This window comes from Camelina sativa, chromosome 9 (genome assembly GCF_030686135.1).
Source record: "Camelina sativa cultivar CO46 ecotype springtype chromosome 9, ASM3068613v1".
Classification (NCBI taxonomy): Eukaryota; Viridiplantae; Streptophyta; class Magnoliopsida; order Brassicales; family Brassicaceae; genus Camelina; species Camelina sativa.
The window spans coordinates 25,774,415-25,792,024 of NC_141888.1; the positions used below are offsets into that span (position 1 = coordinate 25,774,415).

The 17,610-nt window shown below is 36.7% G+C and overlaps 6 protein-coding genes across 6 annotated transcripts in view; 2 read left to right on the forward strand and 4 right to left on the reverse strand.

The window, feature by feature from the left end:
• LOC104711390 (small ribosomal subunit protein uS17z) overlaps nucleotides 1-11,909 on the reverse strand; it is a 52,668-nt gene extending 40,759 nt beyond the window's left edge. The window contains exon 1 of the mRNA XM_010428092.3: nucleotides 11,838-11,909. The gene's annotated coding sequence lies outside the window, so the exon portion shown is untranslated. The remainder of the gene's footprint in view (nucleotides 1-11,837) is intronic.
• On the reverse strand, nucleotides 55-1,413 carry LOC147938748 (heavy metal-associated isoprenylated plant protein 31-like). The gene is made up of 3 exons (XM_087465338.1): nucleotides 1,121-1,413; nucleotides 953-1,034; nucleotides 55-526 (listed from the first exon to the last, which is right to left on the reverse strand). The coding sequence occupies exons 1-3, from the start codon at nucleotides 1,124-1,126 to the stop codon at nucleotides 192-194; spliced, it is 423 nt and encodes a 140-aa protein (XP_087321464.1). The 5' UTR covers nucleotides 1,127-1,413; the 3' UTR covers nucleotides 55-191.
• On the reverse strand, nucleotides 2,427-3,701 carry LOC104711396 (uncharacterized). The gene is made up of 2 exons (XM_010428097.2): nucleotides 3,328-3,701; nucleotides 2,427-3,246 (listed from the first exon to the last, which is right to left on the reverse strand). The coding sequence occupies exons 1-2, from the start codon at nucleotides 3,604-3,606 to the stop codon at nucleotides 2,572-2,574; spliced, it is 954 nt and encodes a 317-aa protein (XP_010426399.1). The 5' UTR covers nucleotides 3,607-3,701; the 3' UTR covers nucleotides 2,427-2,571.
• On the forward strand, nucleotides 6,244-9,353 carry LOC104711398 (uncharacterized). Its single transcript, XM_010428100.3, has 6 exons — nucleotides 6,244-6,706; nucleotides 7,008-7,615; nucleotides 7,755-7,947; nucleotides 8,091-8,155; nucleotides 8,247-8,457; nucleotides 8,759-9,353. Exons 1-6 carry the CDS (start codon nucleotides 6,503-6,505, stop codon nucleotides 9,122-9,124), a joined length of 1,647 nt encoding a protein of 548 aa, XP_010426402.1. The 5' UTR covers nucleotides 6,244-6,502; the 3' UTR covers nucleotides 9,125-9,353.
• Nucleotides 9,671-12,201, reverse strand: LOC104711397 (oxalate--CoA ligase). The gene is made up of 5 exons (XM_010428099.3): nucleotides 11,914-12,201; nucleotides 11,092-11,769; nucleotides 10,625-10,994; nucleotides 10,273-10,376; nucleotides 9,671-10,085 (listed from the first exon to the last, which is right to left on the reverse strand). Exons 1-5 carry the CDS (start codon nucleotides 12,115-12,117, stop codon nucleotides 9,897-9,899), a joined length of 1,545 nt encoding a protein of 514 aa, XP_010426401.2. The 5' UTR covers nucleotides 12,118-12,201; the 3' UTR covers nucleotides 9,671-9,896.
• A 1,627-nt stretch (nucleotides 12,202-13,828) lies between these two features.
• LOC147938749 (uncharacterized) lies at nucleotides 13,829-17,434 on the forward strand. The gene is made up of 15 exons (XM_087465339.1): nucleotides 13,829-14,046; nucleotides 14,152-14,250; nucleotides 14,335-14,488; nucleotides 14,648-14,760; nucleotides 14,857-14,929; nucleotides 15,082-15,233; nucleotides 15,409-15,549; nucleotides 15,658-15,750; nucleotides 15,857-15,968; nucleotides 16,139-16,297; nucleotides 16,386-16,423; nucleotides 16,498-16,590; nucleotides 16,685-16,768; nucleotides 16,862-17,017; nucleotides 17,116-17,434. Exons 2-15 carry the CDS (start codon nucleotides 14,179-14,181, stop codon nucleotides 17,260-17,262), a joined length of 1,587 nt encoding a protein of 528 aa, XP_087321465.1. The 5' UTR covers nucleotides 13,829-14,046; nucleotides 14,152-14,178; the 3' UTR covers nucleotides 17,263-17,434.
• Nucleotides 17,435-17,610: the final 176 nt, after the last annotated feature.

Sequence of the window (17,610 nt, forward strand, 5' to 3'; positions counted from 1 at the left end):
ATTTTTGTTTAGTTCATGTGTTGTTGATCTAATTTATTCAGACTAAATACTCTATTTACTCAAAACAACATATACTTTACTTTCTCATTCCAACATTTAGTTATACAAAAACAAACACATCAAATCAAAGCTGGACATGGAAGATGCACTGAAAACATATTTTGTATACTTAAAAAAAAACAAAAAAAAGATTACATAATGGTACAAGCATGGGGATTATCGTCGCTAAACATCGAAGCCGCGATCTCATCGCCGGCCACGGCAACAGAGTATACCGCAGGTGTGTGGAAGAAAGTGTGGACACCACCGGTGGGATCCGTACGGTGTGCGTCAGAGTAATAGTGGTTGGTCACATAAGAAGGATATTTGTAGAAAGAAGCAAAATGGCTATTACCTAACCGGTATGGCCACGGTTCAGCCGCTTTACCGGCCCGTCGTACCGCTTTCAATACCTTCTTTTCCTCTAACCGGTATCCTCGAGCCGTCACTTTTTGGGTTTCCATCTCCACTTCCACTTCTTCCACTCCTGCATGTAAACCAATAATAACCAGAGAAATTAACTAAAAAATCTGACCATGTGAAGTAACCGAAAGTTGATGTTCGATTTTAATCGGTTCATTATATATGGTTTAAGATTTGGCTGAGATGTTTAAATTCAGATATATGAACCAAACTCTAATCTTAATTTTGCTAAACTTAATTAATCTGTTCTTAAAATCTAAGAAAAGAAAACAACAATCAAACTAAACAAATCTAAAACTTAAATTGGTTTGAATATGTAAGATATTGATTAAAATCACAAATACAATGAGAACCGACGACGTTATAACGATTCATGTATTGCTTTTAATAGTCAAAACTCAATACAAACCAAAATCCGTACGAGCGAGCACTCTCACTACTTAGATATTGAGCCAAAAGAAACATACTAAAACGCAAAAGATTTCAATACCTTTAAGCTTGAGCAGAGTCTTCCTAAGCTTAGAAGCACATCCTTCACAATCCAAGTTTGGAACTCTTATCTCCACTGCCATCTACAAAACTCACATTTCAGCTATACATATATGAATTATAATCGAATGACAATAAGTAAGAAGAAAGGAGTGAGATAGATACTCACAGACATGATCTTATCAACTCAATTCAAGCTTATAATACTTAGTTCTAGAGAATGAAGCAGTGCTCAAAGGCTCCTAAGTGTGTATGCCTATATATATAGGTGGATTCTGTATATGCACTGTGAATACAGATTAGTATTTTCATATTTTATTATAGTAGTATATGTTATAATGGAAAGGGTTCTTGGGTTGTGAAATAGGGAGACAAAGGAAGAACACAGCACGCGTGAAATAGTAACAGAAAAGGTGTGAGTGTGAGCTTTCGGTTTTCTTCGCTGCCCCCAAATCATATCGCTCTCACTCTCTTCCAATCACTTGTAATTAATATTACTTTCTAATAGTATTAGTTAGGCATCGCCATATTTTATAAATGGTTTATTTAGTTGATATTGATAATGGAACAAGAAACAGTCCCTACTGTAAAGCAGATAAAATGAAAATCCGGATTTATGCAAACCTTTTGTGTACCCTTTACTTTCTTTTTTCAGTTCAAATATCATATCATGTTTTAATAGTATATACTTTAGAAATGAAATAATGTCGTTCAAATAATTGAGAAATCTTATTTAGGAAAATAACAAAAATCGAGAATCCTATAAACTATATTATCCTTTTTGGTTTATTAAGTTTTATTAAATTAAATGCAATTTCTTGGAGGCAGCATGATTCATGAATCATGATGAAATAATTCGATGAAGTAAATTACGTATCAAAGAGGGTTTCGATTAAGGGCTTGACTGGTTCAAACGCTGCGGTTGCGGTTGCGGTTGCGGGAGATTGCGGAAGCGGGCGATTGCGGTTTCAAGCGTTATAAAGCGTTTTGAACGACTGGTTTAGCGTTTTAAAATTGGTGCGTTTGCGGGAGGTTTACGACTGGTTGACCAGCGGGTGCAATAGCGGTTAGAACATAATAAATGTGATATATAATATAAAAATGTTTTAAAATATCAAAAAAAAATTTAAACTTGATTAATAATTAAAAATCATAAAAAAATACAATAATTATTTAGAAAAACAAATAAAATTCATTGTGAAATGTTTATTATTTTATGCATTTGGTCTATCACCAAATATTGCATCAAGTAATGTGACAAATGGCAAAACATGTGCTTGATACCGTGGATCTTCTGGATTATTTTTATAACTATGATAATAATCCAGAAGATCAATGCAGATTACTGCTTCAATAACTTGGTCATCTGCTTCTATTATTTCTCTGACTGTGTTCAACTCCATGTCACTTCCTTCCTGTAACAAATTAAATTCTTGTTACATTTTGACTCTTAAAAAGCATCCGCTTGCATAATAAATGAATAGAAAATATTATATTGTAAAGGCCAACAAAAACTGAAGTCAAATCAAAACCAAAGACAATCCTCAATGTCGTAAACAAAATGCAAACAAGAAATAAAAATTCCATGAAAGATTAACTCAACAAAACCAAAGCTAATCATCAAGCAAAATCATTACGAGACTCCTTGGTTTGTCTCTTTAGAAAAGGTAGCTTCTCGTCATCTGGGAGAGCAAGAAATAAACCGCGCACAACATCATTTGTTGCAATAAGATCAAGAGATGCCCAATAAAGCTCCGACATCGGAACCAGATCCGGTACTGCCCTCACATGTTTCACAACAAGAGCCATTTGTTCTTCAGTTGAATTTGTTGACTGAGATTTTGACTTTGCATTTGTCATTTGCTCCAGAATATCATTTCGGTCTTCCATAGTAGTAGCAATACGGTCGAGCGTCGAGTCTACTGGATTTTGTTTACGCTTTCGGTTTCGACTTCTTTTCTCCTGAGTGTGCGTAGAAGATGTCTCTTTGGATGCAAATGATGGTTCCGCCTCGGAATTTGGATTTGCAGAGTTTTCCCTCGGAATTTGTGACATCCAATCTGGGTCTTCTGTTTCCATATGATGAGGTTCGTTCTCACGCATCATATCTTCTCTCTCGTCTTCTTCGTTTGTACGTTCAGTCTCACTTACGTCAACTAATGGAGCATGACGATTTACACCACGTCTTGGTTGCCATGACTCCTCCACCACAACCGTTTCATCTCGGAAGACCACATGAAGAAGCGGTATAAACCGCAGTGGGTGCGACCGGAGTCTCGAAGCTTCAGGATAAGCCTTATAAACCAAAAACAAAATTCCAATCAATGAAAATACAAAACAAGAAATTAATAATTACACAAATATGTGGTTACATACCTTAATTTTATCTTTCCACCAATGATCAGGGGCATCAAGACTTCCTGTCCTTGGATTAACTCCGAGTCCAGTTGCTCCAAACGTGATTTTACGATATAGTTCATATTGCCTCTTTAAAGTATCAAGTCTATTCTTAATTTTGTTCCAGTTTAAGTTTAGTGGAAATTCCTTTCTAAATTCTGTAAGAACGTTTTCTTTTCCTTTCTCACTCAAACTTTTGCCTCTGGAATTTCCAGCTTGTTTCTCTAGCGTTATCAAATCTAACAACAAACGAGTCATCTCGTCTGACCAGGTAATTTTCTATTCGAGAAAACAAGTTGAGACATATATTCAATCACCAAACTCAAAACAATATATAGAATGAAAAAGATGATGCTATGAAAAAAATAGAAAGAGTTACACATATATAACATATAATGAATGATAAAAGAGATTCAATACTTACGTTTCCATCTTGATTTTCATCACCTTGGGTTGACGCCATAACTTGGAGGTTTGAGAGACTAGGGTTACGGCTTGGTTAGGGTTGAGAAGGTGATAAACATATATAGAAGATAGAAAAAAATTTATCGTTGGTTTTTTTTTTTCTTTTTTTTTTTTTATTAAAAATTATTCCAACCGCAATCGCCCGCAACCGCAAACGCTTGCGGGAACTAGCTTTTGGAATTCAATGGTTGGGAGCGATTGGAAGCGACTGAAAGCGATTGGGAGCGTTTTGTGTGATTGGCCCCAACCGCTAGCAACCGCCCGCAAACGCAAACGCAGCGTTTGCGGGAGCTAGCGGGAGAACCAGTCAAGCCCTAACTCAATTTAAAGTTCTTGACGATGAGGGTTTAAAATTTTAGATACTTGACTTTCATTGATACTACTATTTTAGTTTTACCTCATAATAAAACTATTCAACTTTTTGTGAAAGAATGTAATAGTCTCATTTTTTTTATATAAAGTTGTGATGAAAGGTAGGGACATGGATAGTTATTAAGCATGAGCTTTAATTCAAAAAATGTCAAAGAGGGAGGGCACTCCTAAATAGATTTGTTAATCCCATAATTCGATTTATTTGCTTTTTTCTTCATCATTCTGTTTAAGAAGAAGATCCAAGAAGATGATGTGATATTTGCAAGTGCCGAGAGTACAAAAATTTCCTAAATATATGAGACCTAATGATCCATTAACTTTGAAATTGGTTCTGAATATTCAAACATTAATAAGACCTCACTTAAACACTAGTATTTGACTATTTCTGATATATTCAAGGCTTCCGCGAAACCTTTATTGAACAGTGAACTCCGACCAAGACAGCTCTACAATGTAAATGTCATGTCGTAACCAGATCGTCGACAGTACTATATGATATTAGAACAATATCACTTAAAAAAGGAGTTAAACAACATTGGTCCATTTTCTCGAAATGACCACATGTGTAGTACTCCAATCCAATGTGCTTTATTGTGGTCCAAAATAATGCTCGGTTTGTTAGTTGTTGCCACTTTTTTGAAAAAAAATGATGTTTAAATATGAACCTAAACCGGGAAAGATATATGAGTACACATGACCTTATGACCCACGTCTATAATTTGATCGGTTTGAACTTTGAAATAATTACGATATGATGATCTTCTGATCTTAGCCTCGCTAGTCAAATTATACAAACGTTTAATTCGGGCTTGGGCTTGGTCTCGGAGTTTGGCGTCGACCTATAGGCCTTATAGACGTTTACACTGTTTTTGTTATTTTCCCGAAATTCAGCTAATCTATCTAGTACTACTTTTGAAGAATTTTATTGAATCATACATATAAAAATCTTACAGGCTAAATTAAGTGGGATTATTGGTTTGAGATAAATAGAGTTTTAAAGATTTTAAATGTTATGTAGAATGTGTTGTTATTAGATCAAAATTTTGTTAAACTCTGTTAAAGTTTAGTGTTATTAGTTTGTGATTTGTAAAAAATCATTTAAAATCTTAACAAATTTGGGTTATTGGATTCATACTTTTATAAAGTCATTAAAAGTTTGTGTTATTCAATTAACACAAAAGAATCTAGGATTGTTAATGAGCTCAATTATTATGCTATTGGTTTATGATTTTAGACACTTTCTTTACAAAATAAAGTCATAGAAAAGTATCACAAAAATACAGGAATTGTTTGGAGCATTTTACAAGATTTTAGAAAACTAATCAACAAAACTCTCTAGCAATCTTTAACAATATTTCACTTATTCATTTTTAATGATTTTGTTGAACTCTTCAAAAATTTTTATAAATTAAAATCCAATACCATCCTTAATTTTTCCAAGTGCGTTTTGCCACATACTCCATAGTTTTTGTTTTTTTGTTTTTTTTTGTTTTTGTTGGTTTACGATCTAAATGATCTAAACATTTTTTAGTAAAAAAAGAAAGAAAACATTTAGACGAATTGTACTTATATGTCTCCCATTTCACCTAGAAACTTTAAAACATTTAGGGGTGGTATTGGTTTGAGATTTATGAAGATTTTTGAAGAGTTCAACAAAATCATTAAAAATGAATATATGAAAGATTGTTAAAGATTGCTAAAGAGTTTTGTTGATTAGTTTTCTAAAATCTTGTAAAGTCCTCCAAACAATTCCTGTATTTTTATGATACTTTCCATGACTTTATTTTGTAAAGAAAGTGTCTAAAATCATGAACCAATAACATAATAATTGAACTCATTAACAATCCTAGATTTTTTTGTTTTAATTGAATAATACAAAAATTTTAATGATTTTATAAAAGTCTGAATCCAATAACTCAGATTTGTTAAGATTTTAAATGACTTTTTACAAATCACAAACTAATAACACTAAATTTTAACAGAGTTTAACAAAATCTTGATCTAATAACAACAGATTCTATATAACATTTAAAGTCTTTAAAACTCTTTTCAAATCTTAAACCAATAACCCCCACTTATTCCTTTTTATTCCTTTTTCGAGGTATACAAATAGTATACAACCTTCAGAAGTCTTGCAAACATCAAAAGAGTTTAGTTTTTAATTAAACCAAACCTTTTCTTGTTCTGGTTCACATGATTCTCTGTCCCTTCCTTTTCTCACACAACAAAAAAAAAAAAGACTCTCTTTTTCTCTCTCTTACCTCTCACCTCTCTCTTCTTCATCTTTCGTTGATTGATTTATCAAATCAAATTTGGCATGCAACAGCAAGGAGGCGCAATGATGAGGAACTCGCCGTCGTATGTCTCTGGAGCAACGCATTCTCGTAATTTCGACACCATCTGGTCTCCACTCGTCAAGACCGGCACCGGTGCTTCCAACCGATCCTACGCCTTCTTCTCCCTCTTCCTCTTCCTCCTCCTCGGCGCGTTTCTCTCCACGCGCCTCCTCCTCGACCCCTCCGTACGCACAGATCACTTACTATAATTAGATTCTTGTTCTATTACATCAAAAACGACGCTCCTTCTTGTCGTTTTTTGCTCATCACGATATTTTTTGCCACGTCGGACTTTGGTAATTAGTAGTGGGTGCTAAAAAAAAACTCTTTCGCGCCTAATTTGTTGCGTCACCATCACTTTTTGTCAAACAAGTTCACGGAGCGTTCAACACGTGTTTTACACAGGAGCTTTACTGATCTCACGTGATCGTCTTTAGTCAATAACTAACACCCATCTCATTTTTGCTAAACGGCTTCGTTTTGTAGGTTCTGATAGAGAAAGAAACCGTGACCGTGACTCAGAGAGAAGCTACCCAATCCCCAAAATACCCTCAGTCGACTAAGCTAATTACGGAAAAACCAAATAAAGACTTCACGCTAAACTGTGCCGCTTTCTCCGGCAACGACACTGTTACTTGCCCAAGGAACAGTTACCCGACGAGTTTCCGATCAAACGTCGGAGAAGACGAATCAGATCGATCTCCATCCGCCACGTGTCCCGACTATTTCCGATGGATCCACGAGGATCTACGGCCGTGGGAGAAGACCGGTATCACGAGGGAAGCCTTGGAGCGAGCTAATGCGACGGCGATTTTCCGATTAGCGATCATCGACGGCAGGATCTACGTCGAGAACTTTCGTGAGGCTTTCCAGACGAGAGATGTGTTCACGATCTGGGGCTTCGTTCAGCTACTACGGAGATATCCGGGAAAGATTCCGGATCTCGAGCTCATGTTTGACTGCGTTGATTGGCCGGTGGTGAAGGCGGCGGAATACTCCGGAGTTGATCAACCTTCGCCGCCGCCGTTGTTCCGTTACTGTGCTAACAACGAGACGCTCGACATTGTGTTTCCCGATTGGTCCTATTGGGGATGGTAATTGCTTCACCACTGTAGTCTGTAGTTTTAGATTTGACAAAAATGGAACCCTATAGTGAATGTACTTGGTAGCTAAGAAATAGCTGTGAGAGTTGTTTAGAGAATGTTAGAGATGAGAATTGCATTGGTTTTGTAGGGCGGAGGTGAATATAAAGCCATGGGAGAGTCTATTGAAAGACCTTAATGAAGGGAACCAGAGGACTAAATGGATCGACAGAGAACCTTATGCTTACTGGAAAGGGAATCCAACGGTTGCTGATACGAGACTTGATCTCATGAAATGTAATCTCTCTGAGGAGTATGACTGGAAAGCTCGTTTGTACAAGCAGGTACTTGACTCTATGCCGATATCACGTTGTTCTTAACGTTTGATGTACTATGGTGCAAAAGTTGGGAGTTACTGGAGTTGTGATGCCGGTGAATGTTTATGTAATACTTTTCTATGGGCTTAATTTTGGTGTGTTTTTTGTAGGACTGGGTCAAGGAATCAAAGGAAGGTTACAAGACTTCAGACTTGGCGAGCCAATGCCATCACAGGTAGTATACATAATACATTTTTTAGAGGAACCTTTACAATTCCTTTTGGTGTTCTAAGAAGTGGCTTATGCAAAAAAAAATTGTTATGCAGGTACAAGATTTACATAGAAGGGTCTGCATGGTCGGTGAGCGAGAAGTACATTCTGGCTTGTGACTCGGTGACATTAATGGTGAAACCTCATTACTACGATTTCTTCACACGAGGTATGTTTCCAGGGCACCATTACTGGCCCGTCAAGGAAGATGACAAATGCCGCTCCATCAAATTTGCCGTTGATTGGGGCAACTTGCATATGCGAAAGGTACGATATTTACTTAAAAAAGAGTATCAGATTATACTGCCGCTGTGTTAACTGGTTCTCAATCTCGGTATAATCTAATAATATCTGCACCGTGAACACACAGACACATGTCCGTTGATTTCAATCAACACACATTAGGTAGTGAATCCTCTTGGCTTAGTTTACTGGATTTAATCTCTATCAGCTCCATATGATGAATCAGATGCCCCTTTTTATTTATATGCATTTCATGAGTGTTTGGTTGAGAAATCTGGTTTAGATACTCCTAATGTTATACTCTCACTGTTATTTGTCTTACCAGGCACAAGACATCGGGAGGAAGGCAAGTGAGTTTGTGCAACAAGAACTTAAAATGGACTATGTCTACGATTACATGTTCCATCTCTTAACCCAATACTCTAAACTCCTCCGGTTTAAACCCGAGATCCCTCGGAACTCCACGGAGCTCTGCTCAGAGGCAATGGCGTGCCCGAGGAATGGAAATGAGCGGAAGTTTATGATGGAATCACTCGTGAAACACCCAGCTGAGACCGGTCCCTGCACCATGCCGCCTCCCTATGATCCTGCTTCGTTTTACTCGGTTCTGAAAAGGAGACAGAGTACGACTAGTAGAATCGAACAGTGGGAGAGTAAGTACTGGAGGAAGAAAAACAAGACCGGTTCGTAAAATTAGAGAAATAGGCGTATAAATTTTTTGGTGTGTAGAGTAAACCACTTGTCAGTTGCCAGAGTTGAGAGTTGTATCGAGTAGTATAACCTAGAAAACATGCGATCTTTTTTTTTTTTTTGGGTAGAAATTCATTTCACTGTATTAAAATATTAACTAATGTTTATGTCTACGTAACGTTAAAAATGTTAAATTTATGGAATGAATACCAGTTATGTCATTGCAAAAAGGAGGCTAACGCAATACTCAATTCCGATGATTATAATTTAAGCCATATTGATGATGCACGGTGCAACACGAGTTGAGATTTAACTTGTGTAAAACCTAACTGAACTTGTGTAAAGCCTAACTGTCCCACTAAACGGTTGGTTTGTTCTATGAAGATGTAATATAAATGCACCTTTTTCTGTGTTAAGATACTTAAATGTGTATTGTGTTGGGTCATTCGGCTTTATCCGTTTTGGCAGCACGTTTTTAGTTGTCAAATTGGTCACGACGCATTAGATGAAGAGCATCTTCAATAAACGACGCAAAGACAACACCAAGAAAAAAAAACTCTCCTTTATTGTACTGCAATAATCTCTTATCAACTTTATTTCCATTTTTGTAATTTAACTATACCCTTCACCACCATGTGCTCTTTTAACCATGAAAAACATATTAAAAAGGTAACTTTTAAACCACGAACCAATTGAGAAAGCAAATCCACTTGCCTACAATCTAAGAAGACTCATCATCAATGATTCGAGCAAGATGGTATTTTGTTGTGTGTTTAGGGTTTTTCGAGGAATTGCTGAGCGACGATGCGGCGCTGAATCTTACCGGAAGCAGTTTTGGGGAGGTTATCAGTGATGAACACTCTCTTTGGCACCTTGAAAGCTGCCAAATTCTTCTTACAAAATGTTTTAATGTCCTCTTCTGTCACAGTTGTTCCTTCTCTTGGAATCACCGCACAATTAATCTGATATATCAAGAAAAAAACTCTATTATCAACCAATCTAATTAAACAGCTAATTACGTTTCTTAAGAGCATTACTGAAGTAAGTTCACATAAAGTTTTAATAACTATGCAGGGCATAATGGTAGTAGATAAGGGAGACCAATTGATGAAATAAAATTAGAGCAACTTAAGCAAAGGTTTTGTTTACCTCTTCGCCATATTTTTCATCAGGAACACCGAATGCAACTCCCTGGGAAACGTCCGGATGGGTTAAGAGTACAGCATCCACTTCAATTGGCGATATCTTCTCACCTGAAATAGAGATTGTAAGTAAGTACACATAGAAGACCTAACTCATTGTTACAGAAAGAACATAATACTGCAAAGTAGCCTCTTTCTTTGACTTGTCTCATTTCTAACTAGATAGGGATTTCAATTGACAAAGTCTAGCCAATCCATTGGGACTATGCAAATACAAAGTTGATCCATATAAACGGCTTCCCATAGACTATTATACTTTTGAACAGTAAAGCCATCAAATAAGAGTAAATGAGACTAACCTCCACGGTTAATGAGCTCTTTGATCCGACCCACCAGAGACAAATACCCATCGGAATCAAAGTAACCGATATCACCAGTGTGGAACCACCCAAACTCGAAACCTGCCTTATTGGCCTCTGGGTTGTTCTTGTAACCTTTTGTCACATTTGGCCCTCTAATACAAACCTCTCCTTTGTTATTTGGCTCTTGTATCTCGCCTTTCTCATTAAGGATGGCCATTTCTTGACCTACGGGTTTCCCAACAGACCCAGGCTTGTGTGGACCTTCCTCTGGTAAGGGATTTGAGCTCATCAAGTGGGTTGCCTCTGTCATTGCATAGGCCTCTAGCACCGGTGCTCCAAAAGCTTCCTCAAGCCTGGACAATATCACCTGAACACAACCATAGACATACAAAACCATAAATATCTTGAAAGACATGTTACTATGTTCTCCATAAATAACAACTGGCTTGAAACAAGAGCATTACCGGAGCCAAAGAAGCACTGCAACTCCTGATGAACCGGAGTTTAGGGTACTCAGGCTCAGGATGGCTGGCGTGGCGGTCCAATATGATCTGATGAATAGTTGGAACAGCAGTATACCATGTAGCGTTATACTTCTTCATGTCTGGCCAAAACGTAGTCGCTGAGAATCGACCAGCAGCTGGGAGTGTCACAGCAGCACCAGCTCCAAGCGAGCTGAGCAAACCAGCTAACAATCCATGAACGTGGAACAGAGGGAGAACAATCACCGTAGAATCAGACTCAGTAAGCTTGTAAACCGATTTAATGTTCTTCACTGATGAAACTAAATTGAGCTGCGTGAGAGGTACACCCTTGGGACGGCTCGTGGTGCCAGAAGTGTGGAGGAAGAGTGCCGCGTCGTCCGGGCTATTAACGAGTTCCGTAGCTGAGTCAACGACCGAGTCAGAATCCGACACGGACAGAGCCAAGTCCGTGCCAGCGTCTAGCAGCGTAGCGGTTACGTGAGAGATGTTTAGCTTCGAAGCTGCTTCTTGAGCCGGTGCGTTTCCTTCTTTAGCGGTTAACAACAGCTTTGAATCCGAATCGGAGAGATAAAACTCAAATTCCTCCGCCGTGTACGCCGCGTTTAACGGCGCCGCCGTTGCTCTAGCTCTTATCACCGCCAAAAACATTATCACAAACTAACAAACAAAAAAATCGAAATCAAAATCTGAACACCATTTCTGTTTCCCATGAGATTGTTCCGCACGCAAAAATAAAACCAGAGACGAAGCTTTAAAATCCAAAACATATGAAGAAAGCTACCAAAAAAAAAAAAAAACTACCTCGACGGTGTTAGGGAAGGTGAGAGCGACGACATCGCCAGGTTTGATGCCAGCGGCGGAGACGAGACGTGAGGCGGCGCGTTCGATTAGATCGTGAAGACGCGCGTGAGTGAGATCGAATTTGCCAGAAACGGAGAGAGCTCGTCGATCGGGGAATTTTCTGGCGACGTTTTCTAACAATCCGGTGAGTGTATCGGCATCCATGGTTACGTGGAAAACACAAACACGAGAGCAAACGATGAGGATGAGGATGAGGAAGAAGAAGAAGAAGCAGAGAATGTGAAAGCAAAATGCTATATTTATAAATTAATCCGAAAGGCCTAAAAGATGCTGACACGTGTCATTTTTGAACCGACGTTTCGGTTTTTGAAGAGGTGGGTTTAAAATTGTTGTTTTAATTTGATTTCCGGTACAAACCCTGAACCGAACGGCTGAACCCGCGTTATTGGCTTCATCATGCAATAGTAATTTTTTTTTTTTTTTTTTTTTGGTGAAATCATGCAATAGTAATTTTGATTTGTACATGAAATTTCCGTAGAAGTATTAAAATTCTAAATAGTTGGGTAAAAACTTTAAAACGTCATGCAATAAACAAAGCTTCAGAAAACATTTTCCTTTCTGATTAATCTTAGATTTAGATAGGATAGGTCATAGCGAAACTAAACTATAGTTCCATTAAAGAAATGCTAATGAGTCAGTCCATTGCGCATGTGACTTTTTTTTGACTCGGATTAGCACAGTTTCAAAGATGCTCCTACGTACGTAGCACTATTGTACAAGGAATATAATAATCTTAAGAATTTGAGGTGGATGGTATAACTAGCCGACAAAATTATGGGTTAAACGTCCCAAAGTTTGTTGATATATTATATATATACAAAAGAAAGAAAAGAATACTATTAGTGCTAAATGATCAAGGGGAAAAAACCTTAGAACGATAAGAGTAAATAATGGGGACATACATCTTTTTGAAGTTATCAATTTTGGTTTGTCCATATTATGATTTTAAAATATATATAGCTTTAGTTGGATTAGTTGTTTTGTCTGATACATGCCCACCATTTAAATATAAATTATTGAACTTGGATAATAATAATTCAACATCATAAAACGATTAAACTATGACTCTTTTTGTTTTGTTGTAATGTGGTGTTCATATATCTATAAGGAAGAATGCATATCTTAAACTGACTAATTTGGTATTTTATAAGCTTAAATTTAGGTAAGTGTAAAGTCATAAAAAATTAGGTAAACACGAATATATAATGTCAAACATTAATAAAATACAATTATCGGCTAAAAGAGAAATGAAAACAGTTATGAACTCCAACAGAAATTATTTACAACTCCTACCTAGCTTACAACAACACATGTAACAACTACTAGACCAATTTTTTTTTTAAAAACTTACTTTCGATAAAAGGACAAAAAAGTATTAGTTGAATATTGATATGTATATATATATATATATATATGTATAGTCGTGATTCGTGAAATGTATTTTGTTACTCCAAAAGTATTGATTTGAAAGTTGAAACCACAGTATTGTAACACTGTTTTGGGTCTATATCATGATTCACTATACTAGGACCATAATTTTGCTTGCAATAGCGTAAAAAAAGAATCAGATTAGGATTTAGTAACTCAAAATGTTTATTTTACCTGGTTTAAGATTAAACATTATGTTATTATGTAAATAGAAGTCGATGATTAATAAAAATATCCTATACATGAAAAAACGTCTTATACAATTTTATCTGATAAAGAAAAAACCAAAGTCATATTCATGTAGCTGAAAAAATCATTTTCCCTTTCTCCTAATTAAAAACATGGTCTTCAATTCATTTAAAAAATGTAAAGCCATCACATAGAATAATTACAAACAGAAGAATTTGATTTGTGTTTGTTCTTCTTTACCGACATACACAAATAGAGAAGCAATGGGCCACACCCTCCATCAAATTGGGCCTTACCCTCCATAAAATTGGGCTTAGGTTTTTAAACAAACAATCGCAGTAAAAAAAAAATTGAGAACTTTCCGATAACCCTTCCTCCACCGGCGGAAGCTATCTCTGTCACCGAAACCCGTCAAGGGTTTTGACACTTATATCACTCAATCGAAGCGTAAAGAAGGTACTTTTCAAAAGATTTGTACTTTTTAATCAAATCCTTAATCAAATTTGCGATTTTGCTAAAAACCCTTTTGTGTGTTGTTGTTTGTGTGCTTGCGGGAGACAGAAGAAGACAACAAGTGTCACACTAATCATGGAGACGGCTGAGTATGGCATCGTCTACGCCGTCCACATTATCTCAGTCCAGTTCGGAACCGTCGTATCGGTATTAGTTTGATGAACCCTTCCAAAGATTATGAAATCTATGATTCCTGTGTTAATGAGTTTTTGGTGATGGCTTTATTTGCAGAAAGTTTGTGAATGTCTTCTCCGTAGAGGACATCTTTCTTCGCGAGACATCTCTCGTTTAGCCGAATCTGAAATCAATCATAACCAAGTCAAGGATATTTTGTACCTCTTGATTCAGCACAATTGCGTTCAAGCATTCTCTATTGAGCCACCTGGTTAGTCCTGTTTGCTTTTTTTTCAGTTTCTAATCGCTGAGTTTTAAGAGTTCCGAGTAGGTTTTGTGATAAGTAAACTAAGCATTGAGGTTTTCTTGTTGTGAAACTCAGAAAGAGAGTAATCATGAGAGTTTTGTTGTATGCTTTTTTGATATGTAGATGGTTCCGAGAGCAAAGCTACTGTACAGTACCTTGTGCTGCTTAGCAACATTCTTCATCGTGGGAGGTATAACAAGTTTTCAAGGGTTGTAAACGATGAACTTGGGTCTGAGGTTTGATCCTGCTTCTTCTTCGCTCTGTTCAGTGTTTGACTTACTTGGTTGTGCTTCGAGACATGCTAACCTTATACGTTTGATCTACATGTACAGTGCGGTGCAGTTCTTGATGGTTTACTTTGTAACGGTAGGCTTACCTTAGGACAGCTGATAGAAAGAGACCAAGGTGAGTCCTAATATCTTACGTACCTCCTGTGTTGTATTGCCACAATACTCTCATTGTAGGCGTTGGCTTTGTGTTTCTCGTTTTGATTACAATAATGTGTCATAACAAATGAATTCTAATCTGTTATACATGTTTTCTTCATACATGATCAGATTCAGAAAAATCGATAGGTTCAAAAGTGATCAAAGATTCTCTTCAGAAATTGGTTGCTGCCCGTTTTGTTGAGCGCATTCCTTCTCCCGAACCTGTTCTTGCAAACAAAGAACAAGAGCCGGCAAAGAAAAGAGGCCCTAAGGCTGCCAAGGTGATAAAGGCTTTCTGTTGTAGTATGTCAGTATGAAAACTAACAACTGTATACTTTTCCGGATATATCAGTTTCTTGTTTATTAGATCTATCAACCAATTGCAGCGACATGACTCTCAGTTTGACTGTTTTTTCTTTTTTGGTATTAATTAACAAAATTTCTTAAACTGTGCAGATTCTTAAAGAACCGGAAACCTTAGAGGAACGTGTTCTTGAAGCAGCAACTCCAGTTGACACAATAAGGTTTCCACTTGTATTTGAAGAAGATTCAAATTCATCAATAGCAGATAATGATAACAACATTACTGAGGGGAAGGTATCAGCATTCTTACCATGCAGTTTTGGAGAAAAGACATACATTTCTCAATGACGTAGCACTAAGTACCTTTTGTTTTGATGTTTCTCTCTGAACCGAATATTTCAGCGTAAGCAACGTGATGTGGACTTCTCACCTACGAGCAATGAAGTGATTTGGCGTCCTAACTTTGAGGAGTTCATCCGCCGCCTTAGACATAAGGTTAGTTACCCGTGTCTCTCATTTGAGGTTATTTTATTGGTATTCAAAATTTAATTTTCCTGATTTATCTTTAGGAGTCTTTTGACCACCTGTTTCTTTGTTTAAGGTGTGTGTGGAGATAGTGAAAGAACGCAGGGATGAAGGATGTGCCATTGTCTTGAGGGCAATGTTAGAAGTAGGAAGATCGCAGGAGAAGAAGGTGAAAACAGACAAGTCGGGTAATATCTGAGATGCTTACTCATTTTCATTAGATATCTTAACATAAACAAAACAAATTGAAGTCTCGATTGTTCTTTTTGGTGCGATTGATTAATCATTTTACACTCTCCACCAAAATCACCTATGAAAATTCTGTCGGGTTACTGAATTTGCTTTCCTCTTTAAACAGTTCCAATGTCGGTTGGTTCCATTTATGAAGAGGTTATAAAGACAGTAGCAGGTCGTACTATGTTACAAGAGCGAGTTGAAGCATGCCTTGATCAATTGTGTGCAACGTCTTCCTATCTACCAGCATTTGTGATAGAAATGGATAGTTCATATATAGTTGGTATAGTAACTCCATCAACAATCTATTCAGCTGATTTTTGTATTCAAACTTACCTTTTATAATTTCTTCTGTTAATTGGTTTTTGCAGATTTAAAATCAATTATCAGCGTAGCACAGAAAGACGAGGTGTGTTTCCATCTTTTTCTATATTTCCTGAAATATTTCTGAAATTGAAAATGAGATCTTTGAAATGGTTTCAGATGGAAGCAGTAGTTATGAGAAGATATGGGAAAGAAGCTTTCAGAATGTTCAGATACTTATCACAAGAAGGGCGTTTTGTTGAGACCGATAAGGTTATAAAGACTGTTTTTTCTAGTGAAATATTGAAACATTATTTTTTGGTGATAACAAGTTTCCTAACTTTACATCAACTTTTTATTTTTTAAGATTGCTGATGCCGCGCTGACTGAAAAGAAAGACACGCCTCAAATCCTTCTGAAGATGTGGAAAGATAGTTACTTACATATGCAGGTACTATCTTTTTTACCAAGTTGTAACCAAATCTTTTTAAATGAAATATTGTTTTAGATGTTGATTCATTATTTTCCTCTTATGTTGTTTTAGAAATTCGTGGTTACGGGTGGTGGTTCTGGATATACGTCCTTCTTATTGTGGAAGGTAAACAAGTTGATTGTGACGAGGCAAATGTTGGATGAGATGTATCATGCTTCTTTAAACTTGAGTCTCAGGTTGACCCATGAAGGAGATTCCGAGAAAGAGGTTAGTCCACGCTTTGAAATTACTAAAGATGTAGAGTTGATGAATTCCTAGATGTTCCCTATTACTAAAAAAATAAACTGTCATTGCGTTTGTGGCAGTTGATGATGTTGTCATCGAAGATACTGGAAAAGACACCGGAAGGAGCATTAAAGGAGAGAGTGAAAAAGGTTAACGCCAAAAGAATGTTGCTTTCTGCCAGTAGGTTTAAACTCGATGATGCAATAATGCTCTTCCATGACTTCTAAGCTCCAATTTAAAAACCCATTTCTCGTTGTCTTCTTCGTTTTGCTATGGTCGATTTAGTTTTGATTTACTTACTATCTGTGAACAGTTTTTTTTTTTTTTTTTTTTTTTTTCTGTGACATAATCATTGGTATAATTGATATATCTTATTAATATACAAGTGTCTTTTAGGTTTTTCTCTCTTCTGAAAACTTGAATATATTGGAATGTCTCTCAAGCTAATATTACAATTTACAACTATGGAAATATGAAGTAACAAAAATGTTTACGTGGAAAGATCCCTTCTTCTGACCAGAGTATAAATTATAACATGTCGCTAAATATTGTTCTAATCGGCACTGGCGTGATTT

What these genes read in the sequence shown, in the direction of transcription:
- LOC147938748 (XM_087465338.1), bottom strand. An exon ending in GACTCTGCTCAAGCTTAAAG is followed by an intron (nt 527 to 952) that starts GTATTGAAATCT and finishes GTTTACATGCAG; the next exon opens with GAGTGGAAGAAGTGGAAGTG.
- LOC104711396 (XM_010428097.2), bottom strand. Translation starts at nt 3,606, where the DNA reads ATGACTCGTTTGTTGTTAGATTTGATAACGCTAGAGAAACAAGCTGGA. An exon ending in GGTGGAAAGATAAAATTAAG is followed by an intron (nt 3,247 to 3,327) that starts GTATGTAACCAC and finishes TTGGTTTATAAG; the next exon opens with GCTTATCCTGAAGCTTCGAG.
- LOC104711398 (XM_010428100.3), top strand. Translation starts at nt 6,503, where the DNA reads ATGCAACAGCAAGGAGGCGCAATGATGAGGAACTCGCCGTCGTATGTC. An exon ending in GCCTCCTCCTCGACCCCTCC is followed by an intron (nt 6,707 to 7,007) that starts GTACGCACAGAT and finishes TTCGTTTTGTAG; the next exon opens with GTTCTGATAGAGAAAGAAAC. An exon ending in AAGCTCGTTTGTACAAGCAG is followed by an intron (nt 7,948 to 8,090) that starts GTACTTGACTCT and finishes TGTTTTTTGTAG; the next exon opens with GACTGGGTCAAGGAATCAAA.
- LOC104711397 (XM_010428099.3), bottom strand. Translation starts at nt 12,117, where the DNA reads ATGGATGCCGATACACTCACCGGATTGTTAGAAAACGTCGCCAGAAAA. An exon ending in AGAGCTCATTAACCGTGGAG is followed by an intron (nt 10,377 to 10,624) that starts GTTAGTCTCATT and finishes TCTCTATTTCAG; the next exon opens with GTGAGAAGATATCGCCAATT. An exon ending in ATGAAAAATATGGCGAAGAG is followed by an intron (nt 10,086 to 10,272) that starts GTAAACAAAACC and finishes TTGATATATCAG; the next exon opens with ATTAATTGTGCGGTGATTCC.
- LOC147938749 (XM_087465339.1), top strand. Translation starts at nt 14,179, where the DNA reads ATGGAGACGGCTGAGTATGGCATCGTCTACGCCGTCCACATTATCTCA. An exon ending in TCCGCCGCCTTAGACATAAG is followed by an intron (nt 15,751 to 15,856) that starts GTTAGTTACCCG and finishes TCTTTGTTTAAG; the next exon opens with GTGTGTGTGGAGATAGTGAA. An exon ending in ATAGTTACTTACATATGCAG is followed by an intron (nt 16,769 to 16,861) that starts GTACTATCTTTT and finishes ATGTTGTTTTAG; the next exon opens with AAATTCGTGGTTACGGGTGG.